General features: G+C 33.8%; 1 protein-coding gene across 1 annotated transcript; it reads left to right on the top strand.

Moving 5' to 3' along the window:
• The first annotated feature begins 6,812 nt into the window (after nt 1-6,812).
• Nucleotides 6,813-12,126, top strand: LOC127116760 (peroxisomal fatty acid beta-oxidation multifunctional protein AIM1). Its single transcript, XM_051047401.1, has 18 exons — nt 6,813-7,150; nt 7,257-7,328; nt 7,455-7,517; nt 7,781-7,837; nt 7,940-8,007; nt 8,146-8,227; nt 8,334-8,389; nt 8,502-8,798; nt 8,946-9,032; nt 9,139-9,313; nt 9,511-9,632; nt 9,996-10,159; nt 10,374-10,628; nt 10,753-10,874; nt 11,004-11,125; nt 11,336-11,484; nt 11,589-11,727; nt 11,856-12,126. Exons 1-18 carry the CDS (start codon nt 7,057-7,059, stop codon nt 11,898-11,900), a joined length of 2,169 nt encoding a protein of 722 aa, XP_050903358.1. The 5' UTR covers nt 6,813-7,056; the 3' UTR covers nt 11,901-12,126.
• Nucleotides 12,127-14,312: the final 2,186 nt, after the last annotated feature.

Raw genomic sequence — 14,312 nt, 5'->3', positions numbered from 1 at the left:
AAATATTTATGATGAATATGTTATGAATTATACTATGACTTGATGGTTTATGTGATAGCCTTGCCTATGGTTATTGTAACATGTTATATTATCACGCGTGCTTTATGTATGATATGATGAGATTGGATTTTGTTAGGTATGTTTACGAATCCTATTATGATGTATGATATGAACTATATTATAAAAAAATGTTGTTTGTGTGTATGTATAATATAATTAAAACCTTATGATGATGAGTGAGGAAAACCTAAGGGTATAACTAGGTGAACAAACTAGAAAGATAACTTAGGTTATGAAAATGAATTAGGTGGCAATGCTTGGACACAGAGGTACCCTTGGACGAGTAATCGCTAGAATTGTATCTTAGTTACGAATTAATATGCTTTCTATGGAACATGAATAGATGTTATGATGTTGGTGAATATAATCACATAGTATTTGGTGAGATAACAAGAGGATTGGTGAATGGGGTGTTCAGAAAGAATTTGATCGTAGATAGAGACTAAAACCAATGCGGGGGTAGGGGCGGATGTTGCCAAGTGGATCAAGGCAGTGGATTGTGAATCCACCACGCGTGAGTTCAATCCCCATTGTTCGTCCATCAATCTAGAGTCGGTGGCAACATGAAAAATACCTGAGACCGGATTCAGGCTTTAGACAACCTCCAGAGGGCTCTGCTTGATCACCTAGTAATTGACGAATATAATCACATTGCAAATAATGGATCTAGTCATATATTCGGAAACAACCCCATTGTCATGTCCATGCCAAATTGCGATGCTTATGAAGAGTAAGAATTTGGATACATGCATTATTGCTTCACATCAACCAAATAGGTTAGATTCCCATAGATAACGTGGACCTCAAAATGGGTTAGAGTCCCATACGAGGAAAAGGATCGAAATGGGTTTGAGTCCCACATGGAGCGACGATTCTCGAAATGGGTTAAAGTCCCATGGAGAATCCGAAATCCATAGGGTGGACCTCAAAGTGGGTCAGATTCTCATACGAGGAAAAAGCTCGAAATGGGTTTGAGTCCCACATGTAGCGACAATTCTTGAAGTGGGTACGAATCCTATAGAGAATTTGAAATCCACCATAAAGTCGAAGCATGATACAAGGATCCGTAACTGTGTCGATATTCCTAGACGTAGGGTTGGCTGGGGAAAGATGCATTGGTACAGTTTCCGATTAGTAAATTATTTGAGTTGGTGAACTCAGGTGTACATGTTTCCATACAATGCGAAAATCCTCTAAGTGCTTAAATCTTTATTCTCTTTGAATGACTTAAGTCGAGAAATCGATTAGAAACCCTATAGAGCCGAGTGGACCCATATGATAGGGGAACTTGCTGAGGTTATTATCTTATCCCATTATTGTTGTTGTTTTAAGGTGTTGTTAAGGAGAAACTTATAGGAACATATGTTGCCTCGTTAAAAACCTTATTAGGAAAAAACCATTGGGATAAAAACCTTAATGAGGGAAAAAGAACATGATGTTCCCCATAAACATAACACATTTAGTTCTTCTTTAAAATCTCGAAGGTGACGCATTCCAATATTTTGTACATGCTTCTTGAAAAATGATGTAGGAAGTGCCTTTGTGAAAAGATCTGCAACATTATCACTTAAACGAATATATTAAATATCAACCTCTTTGTTTCTTTTGAGTTCTTGTATGAATGAGAAGAACTTTGGAGGGATATGTTTGGTTCTGTCACTTTTAATGTAACCTTCTTTCATATGGGTAACACATGAGGCATTGTCTTCATACAAAATTGTTAGATTATTATCAATTAGTAAACTAGACGCTCCTTGGATATGTCGAGTTACGACCGTAGCCATCTACATTCTTTGCTTGCTTCATGAAGGGCAATTACTTCAACATGATTTGAAGAAGTTACTATAGTGTTTACTTTTGTGATATCCGTGATATTATAGTGTTACCATATGTAAATATATATCCAGTTTATGATTTAACATTATGTGGATCTTGACAAATATCATGCATCTGCATAACCAAGCAAAACTGGTTTTATATTGTTAGAGTAAAATAAACCAAGGTCAGATGTACATTGAAGATATTGAAATATATGCTTTATTCCTTTCCAATGTCTTTTTGTAGGACATGAACTGAATCTTGCTAGTAAATTCACTGCAAAAGCTATATCAGGATTTGTATAATTAGCCAGGTACATGAGTGCTCCAATGGCACTGAGGTATGGTACTTCAGATCTAAGATCTTCTTCATTACCTTCCTTAGATATAAATGGATCATTTTTAACATTAAATATTCTACCCATCATTGGATTACTTAAAGGGGTTGCTTTGTCCATGTTAAACCTTTTCAATATCCTTTATGTATAATTTGATTGATATACCAATATACCATTTTTAGTATACTCAATTTGTAAACCAAGGCAGAACTTGGTTTTTTCCAAATCTTTCATTTCAAATTCTTTCTTTAAGTAATCTTTTGCTTCCTTAATTTCTCTACTAGTTCCAATGATATTTAAATCTTCAACATAGACAACAATTATTACAAAACTAGATATTATTTTTCTTATAGAAACACAAGGGCAAATAGGGTTATTTTCACAACCTTCTTTAAGCAAAATTTCCCTTAGCCTATTATACCACATGCATCCGATTTTTTTTAACCCATACAATGATCTTTGCAACTTAATTGCATAGATTTCTCTAGGTTTTGATGTCTCAGACATTTCAAATCCTTTTGGAACTTTCATGTATATATAAATATCAAGTGATCCATATAAATAAGTAGTAACAACATCCATAAGATACATATCAAGATTGTTAAATATTGATAAACCAATTAAATAAAAAAAGTAAGGGCATCCATAACAAGAGAATAAGTTACCTCATAATCAATTTGTGGTCTTTGGTGAAAACCTTGTGCAACAAGACGAGCCTTGTATTTGACAATCTCATTTTCTCATTTCATTTTCTTACCAAGACCCACTTATACCAGACCGGTTTCACATCTTTCGGTATAGTTATAATGGGACCAAATGCTTTTTTATTTTTAAGAGAATTTAATTAAGTATTTATTGCATCCTTCCAATTTTTCCAATCATGTCTATTTTGACATTCATTCATAGTTCTTGGTTCGGGATCATCATTTTCATTCATAATTTCACATGCAGTGGAGAATGAGAATATTTCATTTGTATTCATACATCTTCGGTTCCACAAAGTTCTCGTATAAACATAATTAATTGAAATCTCGAGATCATTTTTGTTTTCATTTTCATTATCAATGATCTCATTATCATCATCTTGTGCTTCTTCGAGAGCACGTTTTTCAATTGTGGATTTATTATTATCTAGTGTCTTTTCAAGATCACTTTCAGTCATATTCACCTTTTCTATTCTTTTTCTTTTTTGGGGATTTTTGTCTTTGGATCCCATAGATTTACCACACTTCAAGTGTGTCTTAGATGTACCTACTACATCATTTCAATTTGAAATCTAAATCCAAGTTGGGACATTTATAGCTGATACATGTGACTTTATCACTTTTTTTAAATTAGTAAAAGAATTTGGCAGTTGATTTTCTAAATCTTGTAAATGCACTATTTTCTTTATATTTTATTCCCATGATTTATTATATAGGTTCAAATGTAATAAATAAGGTACAAACCATGTTATCTCATTTTCTAACTTTTTATTTTCTCCCTCTAGTGATGAAATTTTTGTTTCGTAAAAATGACAATCAACAAATCTTGCCTGAAAAACATCACCTGTTAAAGATTCAAGGTATCTAATAATAGATGGTGATTCATACCCCACATATATTCTCAACCTCTTTTGAGGTCCCATCCTTGTTCTATGTGGTGGAGATATAGGGATATATATTGCACAACCAAATATCTTTAAATGAGAAATATTTGATTCCTTACCAATTGCAAGTTGATAAGGGGTATGTTTATGATTAGCACTTGGCCTTAGACGGATGAGTGTTGCAGCATGTAAAATTGCATGACTTCAAACAGTAACTGGTAGTTTAGTTTTCATTATTAATGATCTAGCAATATATTGAAGATGTTTGATTAATGACTCGGCTAAACCATTTTATGTATGCACATGAGGAACAAGATGTTCAACAGTAATTCCAATTGACATGCAATAATTATTAAATGATTCAGATGTAAATTCACCAGTCAAGTCTAATTTTCTTTATAATGTAATGAGCTATTAGTTTAATTATTTATGCAAAAAAAAATTGCAAAGGCCATATCACGACATGACAGTAAACATGCATACGACCATCTACTAGATGCGTCAATTAATACCATAAAGTACTTGAATGGTCCTGACGGTGGATGGATAGTTCACATATATCGGCTTGAATTCTTTCAAGAAATGCAGGTGATTCTTCCTGAATCTTACCTAGAGAATGCCTTGTTATTAGTTTGCCAAGAGAGCAAGTTTCAAATGTTTTATCTTCTTTTGTAAGTTTTAAATCTTTCAATGGATGACCATGAGTACTTTCAACTATATTACGCAACATTGTTGAACCAGGGTGACCTAAATGATCATGCCATAAATTCATCATTTTTTATTCTTCTTTTACTATAAAATCATATTCAATTTCATGTATATAAATATAATGTAATCCAGAAGGCAATTTCGGTAGCTTTTTTAAAGTTTTCTTCTTTCCCAAAACATTAGCAGTAATATTAATATATTTCATATAATCTTCCGTTGTAGTTTCAGTATCCTATCCTTGACGATATATTTCATTAAAACTCAATAAATTTCTATTTGATTTTGGAGAGTATAAAACATTATTAATGACAAACTTTGTTCCATTTGGTAATATGAACATATCATTACCTATTCCTTCCATAAAATCTGCAAGACCTGATATTGTATTTATTTTAGTAAAAAAATTCTTACAGAGTAAATCAACATAAGATGTTTAACATTATTATTTTATGCAAAACATTTGATACACCAAACAACATACAAATTCTTAATTTGGTACATAATTCAAATATAAAATAAATACAAGTTCATCACACATGCTTCAAAAAGTTACTTAATTCATTGTTCCTTCAACGAAATCAACAACCTCAAGATATGTAGTATCATTTTCGGGTTTAATTTTATTAAAACTTACTTCATCTCCCTTTCCCTCTACAAATGTCTTGTTTCTTTTACACAAATATTTTGGCGTTCTACACGTCTTAGACTACTGATCTTTCTTTTTGCATCTATAACATAAATAATCATGATTCATCGAGGGACCCTCTTGAATATAATTATTCTTACCTTGATGATTCCTATTAGTTTTGTCATATATGGGAAATCTATAATTATTCACATAACATCGTCCACGACATCGACCATGAATGTGGTTTCGATCGTGATATCCGCCTCGACTAGGACCCTCAAAACGAGCATAACATCCAAGTTTTTTTTATTATGATTATAGCCACCACCACGTCTTTGATTGAATTTTATGGCATTTATCGTAGGATATATTATTGTTCCTGTGGAACGTGATTGGTGGTTTTTTATAAGGAGCTTATTATTCTGTTTTGATACTAGAAGAGCTGCAAGTAAATCAGAATACTAAAAAAATTTCCTCATTCTGTATTGTTGTTGCAACAAAACTTGAGATGTATGAAAAGTTGAAAAAGTTTTTTCTAACTTTTCTTCTTCGATTATAACTATGCCACACAATTCTAATTGTGCTATAATTTGGTGCATGGCAAAGCTATATGCAACAATACATTTATAATCTTGGAATCTTAATTTGTTCAACTAATCCATTAATAAGAGCAACAAAACTTTTCTTTGATGTCCAAATCTTGCCTTAAGTTTGTCCCACCAAATCTTGGGATCTTTTGCATTTGAATATTTTGTTTGTAATCCATCATCAAGGTGATGTTTGATTATTCATTTTACTTTTGATTGTTTCATTGCCATCTCTTCAAGGTTAACTATTGACTTTCATGAATTTTTTTCTTCAAGGATTTTGTTGAGTCCCTCACATGCAAGATACTCAATTAAGTTGTTGTTCCATGTTATGTAGTTATCCCCAGTTATGCTTAAAATTTTGAGTGATACTTAATATGTGATATGATTATATCTAAAATTCAGATGAACATAATCAATACATAAACAACCAATATATATATTATTAATGTTTTATTTAAAAAACATGATCATGTTTTATTTAAAAATTTGTATTAATAAACCAATCTAAGACTAATAATGGTAAAACAATAAATATTATTAATGCTACATAATCTTTACCTAATTCTTTATACTAGTGTAGTAATAACTTCAGATAAAAACGATCTTGCTGATAGCATGTTAAGGAAAAAAACGATTTTGAATATTTTCTTGTTAACATTTATGAACTAATATGATGATATAAATCACTGATCTAATTATATAATATCAAACTAATAAAAAAGATCGAAGAAAGTAAAATGTATCTCACTTACATTTTTCAAAAAAAATTGGTGTTATTTTACATTAATCAAACGAGATATTTATACTAATTGTAATACAACTATTACACTAATGAAATAATTGACATTACTATTAATAATTGATTAACAAAAATAAATTATACATTTGCAATAATTGATTATTACAAGATATAGATAATTGATGATTACTATTAAAATACACTCTCGGGTAACTAAGTAAATTTGATTTGATTTTTTATTTTTTTAGTACAATATATCTAATTTGATATTTTTAACTAATAATAATATTATTAACAAAAATAAATTTTATTTATTGAAACTGCACTCCATTTGAAACAGAGGGAGTAATATAATCACAACTTCGAGGTCTTTTTCACACGTGTATCTCACACACCTCGTATATGGTCGGTAAACTTTCATTTTCACACACCCGAAGTCACTTGGGAAACCCCCCACGAAACTATCTCAAAACCTCTTCCTTTGATTCATTCATTCCCTATACCACTATAAACTAATTTCATTTTCTTTTCCTTTGATCCAAAATACTCTTTCTTGATTCAAAAAGCAACAATCTTTTGATCTCTTAGATGGCATCAGTTAAGGTTGATTTTGAGGTTGGAAATGATGGGGTTGCTGTTATTACCATGTGTAATCCACCTGTTAATGCTCTAGCTCTTCCAAGTGAGTTTTGTTTCCTCAATTCTTCACACTTTTTTTTTGTAAATTATAATTCTTCTTGATTAACTTATGTGGAAATTTTCATGTTTTTGTTGTTTGGTTTGACTAGTTATTAGGGCGTTGAAATATAAATTCGATGAAGCGGCGAGGAGGAATGATGTAAAAGCTATAGTTTTGACTGGTAATTTTTCTTTGGATTGGTTACACGTATGCTTATGTTCATGATTTTTTTATGATGATGTTTGATTGGATCACCAATACCATTTGAAATTTGTAATTGTTTTATTTTCTCCTTCCTTGAATTCAGGCAAAGGTGGGAGATTTTCTGGTGGGTTTGACATCAGTGTTATGCAGAAAGTTCACCAAACCGGTGAGTTGTATAGAGTTGTATTATCATATGGCATAGGCACTTGTGAAACTGTTTGAAAATTGAGAGTGATTATGGAAACATTTCCAGCTTATGACATGTTTATAAGTTGTTTTGTTTTGAGCTTATTTCCATAAACTTTCCATGATAGCTTGTGAAAACATCTTATAGCTTTTGTGAAAACAATTTAACTTCATAGATACAAAGTTTAGCTGAATTATGGTTATGAGTGTTGTTGATATTTGCTGTTTTTTTTTTCTTGGTAGGTGATATTACACTTGTTCCTGATGTATCTGTGGAGCTAGTTGTCAACTCAATCGAAGGTTATAACTATTCTTTAACTTTCCTTTATGTTTCTTTTTAGAGTGATTGTGGCATGTTGCAACATTATTGTTTAATAACATTGAAATTTTTTATAATTATAGATTCGAAGAAGCCTATCGTTGCGGCAGTAGAGGGACTTGCTCTTGGAGGTGGATTAGAATTGGCCATGGTTAGTTTTTTTTTTCTTTCTGTTGAGAGTGCATGTTTTTCGTCCAAATGAGAATTGTTCTGCAAGTGTCTTCATTATTTCATGGAGGGAATGTTTAGGGTGTGCCTGTTTGTTATGTAACATGTTGTCATTGTATAGGGATGTCATGCACGTGTTGCTGCTCCGAAAGCTCAACTGGGCCTGCCAGAGCTGACACTTGGTATTATTCCCGGATTCGGAGGTAATATTTGCATGCTGTGTGTTTGGTAATCTAGGTTAGGAGTAAGAAACTTTTCATCTTTTTGTATCACTCGTTGAAATGTTGACAAAAATTGTTGATTTATAAGGTACACAGCGTCTTCCGAGGCTTGTTGGGACGACTAAAGCAGTTGAAATGATGCTGGTAAGATGCAAACCATTTATTTCCAGTCGATTATCATACACGCGAATTTCTTTGTTTTTTCTTTTCGCCTTTGCGGTGCAATAAACATATTTTAAACTTGCATTTCGCACAGACATCTAAACCAATCTCATCGGAAGAAGGGCAGAAACTAGGACTTATTGACGCTATTGTATCTTCTGAGGAGTTACTCAAGGTATCTAAGCTATGGGCTCTTGAAATTGCCGATAAGCGCAAACCTTGGGTTCGTTCACTTCATAGGACAGACAAACTTGGTTCCGACGCACGTGAGGTGTTGGCAACTGCCAGACAACGTGTCAAGAAAACTGCTCCACATTTGCCTCAGCAACAAGCTTGCATAGATGTGATTGAACATGGGATACTTCATGGAGGTTACAGTGGAGTTTTAAAGGTACTGTTAGTTCTTTATGATTGTCTTTAGTTTCAGGACTTATTTAAAAATCTTCAAATAGTTTAGGGACCTATAGAGTAATTAAACCTTAGGATTGTATGTGTCTTGCTACATGTTTCGTGTAACTAATGATCAAATTAATTGCAGGAAGCTGAAGTATTCAAGAAACTAGTCCTGTCTGAAACCGCAAAAGGTTTAATTCATGTCTTCTTTGCTCAGCGCACAATATCGAAGGTACAACGCTAGATAATATCTTTTCACTGCTGAATGTGATAAAATAACCGATGTGGATTTACTCTGATTTATTTTTAATGTGTCCACTGACTTTCTCCTTTGGCAGGTTCCTGGCGTAACTGATATTGGGCTTAAGCCAAGAAATGTGAGAAAAGCTGCTGTTATTGGGGGAGGTCTAATGGGTTCTGGCATTGCTACCGCACTTATACTAGGAAACATTCGTGTTATACTCAAGGAAGTCAATTCTGAATATCTTCAGAAGGGATTAAAAACGATAGAAGGTGATACTTTCATTCACGTGATGTGACTATAGTAGGAATAATTGGATACGCAAGTCTAATTGATAATTAATCAGTGTTACAAATAAGTTTTTGTCAAGCTTTTTCACAATTCTTGTAAACCAGACTCATCCTTAATTTATACGACTTTATGCTATAACAACTTGTTAAATATGTTTTTGTTTTCTCTTGTATGATAGCAAATGTCCGCAGCTTAGTAACAAGAAAAAAGCTAACTCAACAGAAGGCAGAGGGAGCTCTTTCATTGCTTAAAGGTGTTCTTGATTACACTGAATTTAAAGATGTGGACATGGTCATTGAGGTTGGTTTCCTGAAGTCTTTTTGTTTTACTTGGTAAATAGATAGCACTGTATCGAACATTGGAATTTTAATCCTTTAAAAAAATTTCAAACTATTTTTGTCATACACTTTTTCTCTCAAGTCCATTTTTGTTGGCTCGTGATATGTAGCACCGACATTTTAGATTGAACTGTCTCTGGTGTCGGACAGCGACACTTGTGATTACATTTAAATATTTCACTTTCTCAAACTATTACTAGTGTTGATGTGTCGGTTTCAGTGTAATGTCCAGCGATTGTGTTTGTTTATGAATGAGGGATGTATGTAACATTTCTTTGTTGATGCTATTAGAAGCTAATTAGTAGTAATGTTTCTTGCTTGGCAGGCTGTAATTGAAAAAATCAGTCTTAAACAAGAAATATTTAGTGATCTTGAGAAGATATGTCCCCCACATTGCATTTTGGCATCAAACACGTCTACGATTGACCTTGACATTATTGGTGAAAAGATAAGCTCTCAAGACCGTGTTATCGGTGCTCATTTTTTCAGGTTATTATTTTACTCATGACTCTTGTTTCCTTTTCTGGATAGAACATTATAGCGAAAGTTGATTCATGTAGCCGACTCCACTTAGTGGAATAAGGCTTGGTTGTTGTTGTACTCTTGTTTCCTTTTCTTTTTAAAGTTGATTCATGTATGTATGCATAAAGATTCTGTTAATAACTTTTTGAAAATGGTTGTGACATTGCTTCTTGATTTGCAGTCCTGCTCATATTATGCCTCTTTTGGAGATTGTTCGAACAAATAAAACATCTGCACAAGTTATTCTTGATCTGATCGCAGTTGGTAAAGTCATACAAAAGTCTCCTGTTGTGGTCGGTAACTGCACTGGCTTCGCCGTGAACAGAACGTTCTTCCCATATGCACAAGGTGCCCATTTGTTGGTCCACTTAGGCGTCGATGCCTTCAGAATCGACAGATTGATAACCAATTTTGGCCTTCCCATGGGTCCTCTCCAGTAATTCTCTTCTCTTAGTGTTTTTGTATTTTCATGACACCGTCGATTAAAATATTAACCTCTCCCTTACACTCTCAATTCAAACACTCAAGATTTAATAAAACAAACTTTTTACGGCTTGCAGGCTTCAGGACCTGTCCGGCTACGGAGTTTCTGTAGCAGTTGGAAAAGAATTTGCCGGTGCATTTCCTGACCGCACATTCAAAAGTCCACTGGTTGATCTTTTGATCAAAAGCGGACGAAATGGTAACACTTGATCATTACCATTACCCTTTAAACAAAAACAAAAAAAAATCTGCTTTTTTTTTGTGCTGAAGGCATTACTTGTGCAAGTAACTAATGCTTTCTGTCTTTGGCTAACTTATATTGTTTCAGGAAAAAATAATGGGAAAGGCTACTACATTTACGAGAAGGGTAGCAAACCAAAACCCGACCCTTCAGTACTACCAATCATTGAGGAGTCTAGAAGAATTTGCAATCTTACTCCCAATGGAAAGGTGCTTCTATTTCGTAGTATCACATATAATTCCTATTTGGATCAACTTGTTTCATTTTGTGCTTATTTAGTGGCATAACCATTTGTGAGACTGTTTTGAAGAGTTATTGAAACAACTTATGACATTTCATTGAAACTTACATTGTTTCCTTTTGATGCGATGTTTTGATCCGCGAGGCAAGTAAAACTCATATTTGTGTTGCTTTTGCAGGCAGTATCTGTCTCTGACCAAGAGATTGTGGAGATGGTACTCTTTCCAATAGTGAACGAGGCTTGTCGTGTTTTAGAAGAAGGAGTTGTTATTCGAGCATCTGACCTCGACATTGCATCTGTTCTCGGAATGAGCTTCCCAAGTTATCGGTAGGTTCCACTTCCCTTCTTTTAAAGATTAAGGATGATCTATAGGATAATTCAGAGAGTTCGATGATTAACTTGTGTCTCTTGCAATGGATTTTTTGTGGCAGGGGTGGCATTGTTTTCTGGGCTGATCTGGTCGGCGCTAAGCATATATATAACAGCCTTAAGAAATGGACACAATTATATGGTAACTTTTATAAACCATCAAGGTATTTGGAAGAAAGAGCAACAAAAGGCATTCCTTTGGTAAGACAAAAATCTTCTTCACTATTATCTCCGAACACCACCGACACGTTATGAACACACACATATACATGTCATTGATTAGTGATCAGTAAGAGCATGTTTGACATTGTTTTTTGTATTGCCTGCAGAGTGCACCTGCTTCATCAAATCCAACGACGAAGGCGCGCCTGTGAGAATATAAGAAGGAAATGATCTTACAAAGTTTTCCTCAAGTTGGATGTTCTAAAATAAAATTATATTTCCTTATATTATACATTCCCACAGTTAACAGGAAAATAAATGTTTTTTTTGGGGGGGTTCATAAGGTTTATGGTTTTCTTGTTACATTTTGAAAATGCATGGTTAGTTCAAAGAAGTTATTGAGATTGTTAAAAGTCCTCTTCATGAACTGTTACACAACTTTGGATTTTTCCTCTTGGTCCTCAACATTTATTTTTAAGTGCTACTTTTTGAATCAAACTTTTTGAAAATTTGTGCGGTTCAAAAGGGTACTAAAGGAAATATGAGATATTTTAGGATTCAAACAGTGCACTTACCATTCCAAAAACTAGGTTGTTGCAAGTCAATTTTTGTCTGTTATGGCCCTTTGCTCCTTGAATGTGCCTTTTTGGCTGTTCTAAAAAAAAAAAAAAGCTTTTGATAACGATGTAACAGGTTTTTTGACAATGATATTGGGTCTTGGATAGAGTTTATATTTATACTGTAAAAAAATTTTATACCGTCAATTAATCGTTGTATATTAAAATAAAATTGACTTTTATTTTAAAAATTTATAAAATAATTTAGGCAGATGATGATAATGAATCGACTGGAGAAATTTATGTAAAATGTTATAAGTTGTTTTAATTAAATTTTTAAATAGTGTCATAAAATTAATGACAGTATATAAGTTTAAATAAAATGATCCAAACATACCTATAATGCCACTTAACGACAAAATGACATTTGAGTGTCAATTTTGAAGTTTATTCTCTATTGAAAAGTACAAGATTATTCTCGGTTGAAAACTAAAGTTAAACTGAAATAATAAAAAAGTGATGCAAGGAAAAATAATTAAATGAGAAAAAAAAAATATATATATATAATCAAAATTGTGTTAGCTCGTCCATAAGGCATAATATGTACATTTAGACTATATAAGAGAGGAAGCGTGTCATTTTTAGGGAATTTAAACTTATTTTCACTTTACATCATTTTTCATATTTTCACTGACTTTGGTGTAGTATTAACTTTACAGGTATATTCTCACACCACCGTACTAGAAGCCCATTGCATCGTTTCTTATATCAATTCTACCATTTTATCAACAATTCGGATTCCATTAGGAAGAGTAACGGCGTATGTAGAAATCGACTTTTGATTACTACAATTCTCTACAAGAAATCTTTGTTCCTACATCGGAGTTTTAGATCTGAGATCGTCAAGTCACTGATATCCTTTCAACTATGGTGAAATCAAAAACCATTATATCTGCTAAAGTTGTCGTTGCTGCTCCAAAAGTGGAGGCCAACATAAATCCTTCTCGTCTTCCTTCTCAAGAGGTGGAGGATCATGTGTTAGTAGCTTCATCTGCTCCAACAATACAAAACGTAACTCCTCTCCAAGAGTCCTTCTAGGAGCGATCCAACTTCATAGCTTAGCTTGGTCAGATCATCAAATTAACCTCCCTTGCAACCTATGATGCCTAGACTAAGAATGTTTCTTGGTTTCCAACTATTACAAGCTAATTTGGGCGTACTAGGAGCAACCGACCTGTTGAACAATGTATACACTCTGGTACAACAACAAAACTTTAAGTTCTTCTCTGATAGGATTATAAGAGTTAATAAGAACATGTAATTTTCTCCCCTATGGAAAGCACAATTCGAGAAGCAGTTTGACACGACAATCCCGGTGTTATTCCAGAGCTAATGCTAGCTAGGACGCCTATGCCACGAGAAAAAGTTTCACAATCTCCACACTCTCATTGAAGCGAAAGACACCAGAATTCTTCGCTCAGATCTGGAGTAAGAAGTGAAAATCACATCCCGAGTAAATTCCTTGTCCTCCTCGCTCACCGACTTATAGTCCTTAACAGAGGGGAAAAATTCAAGTAGACGCTCTAGCTGCAGAGCAGAAGAGAAACTTGTTATCCACATGTATCCTAGACAATGAATATCGAGGTCATTGGAGAAACCTCTAAATTGTCTGACTATGACGGGACCGGGGACCCCGAAAAGCATGTTGAACATGTGGATAATTGACTAGACTACTACCATGTCGATGGAGATGTAAAGTGCAAACTCTTCGCACTAACCCTTACTCGAGTTGCCATGACATGGTTCAAAACCCTCCTAGATGAGATCATCGGCTTTCAGAGCGAAATAATTCTCAATATCATGGACAGGTGCTCCTTAGTGGAATGCACAATGTTGGTCGGGTTTATACCACCACGGAAGCTCTTTCGGAACAGCTGGTGGAGTCCTTGTTTGTACCAAGTTCTTCTGAATTAAAGCAGGAAATAATTCTATATAGGTCATTGGGATTGGGTCAAATTGTGCGAGCCTCTGGGCACGATTCTGTCGATTCGTTCGTTGCTAGAAACG

Source organism: Lathyrus oleraceus, chromosome 1, assembly GCF_024323335.1.
Source record: "Lathyrus oleraceus cultivar Zhongwan6 chromosome 1, CAAS_Psat_ZW6_1.0, whole genome shotgun sequence".
In the NCBI taxonomy this organism is placed as follows: Eukaryota; Viridiplantae; Streptophyta; class Magnoliopsida; order Fabales; family Fabaceae; genus Lathyrus; species Lathyrus oleraceus.
Note: the sequence above shows the minus strand (reverse complement) of the source record. Positions and strands in the feature narration are given on the sequence as shown.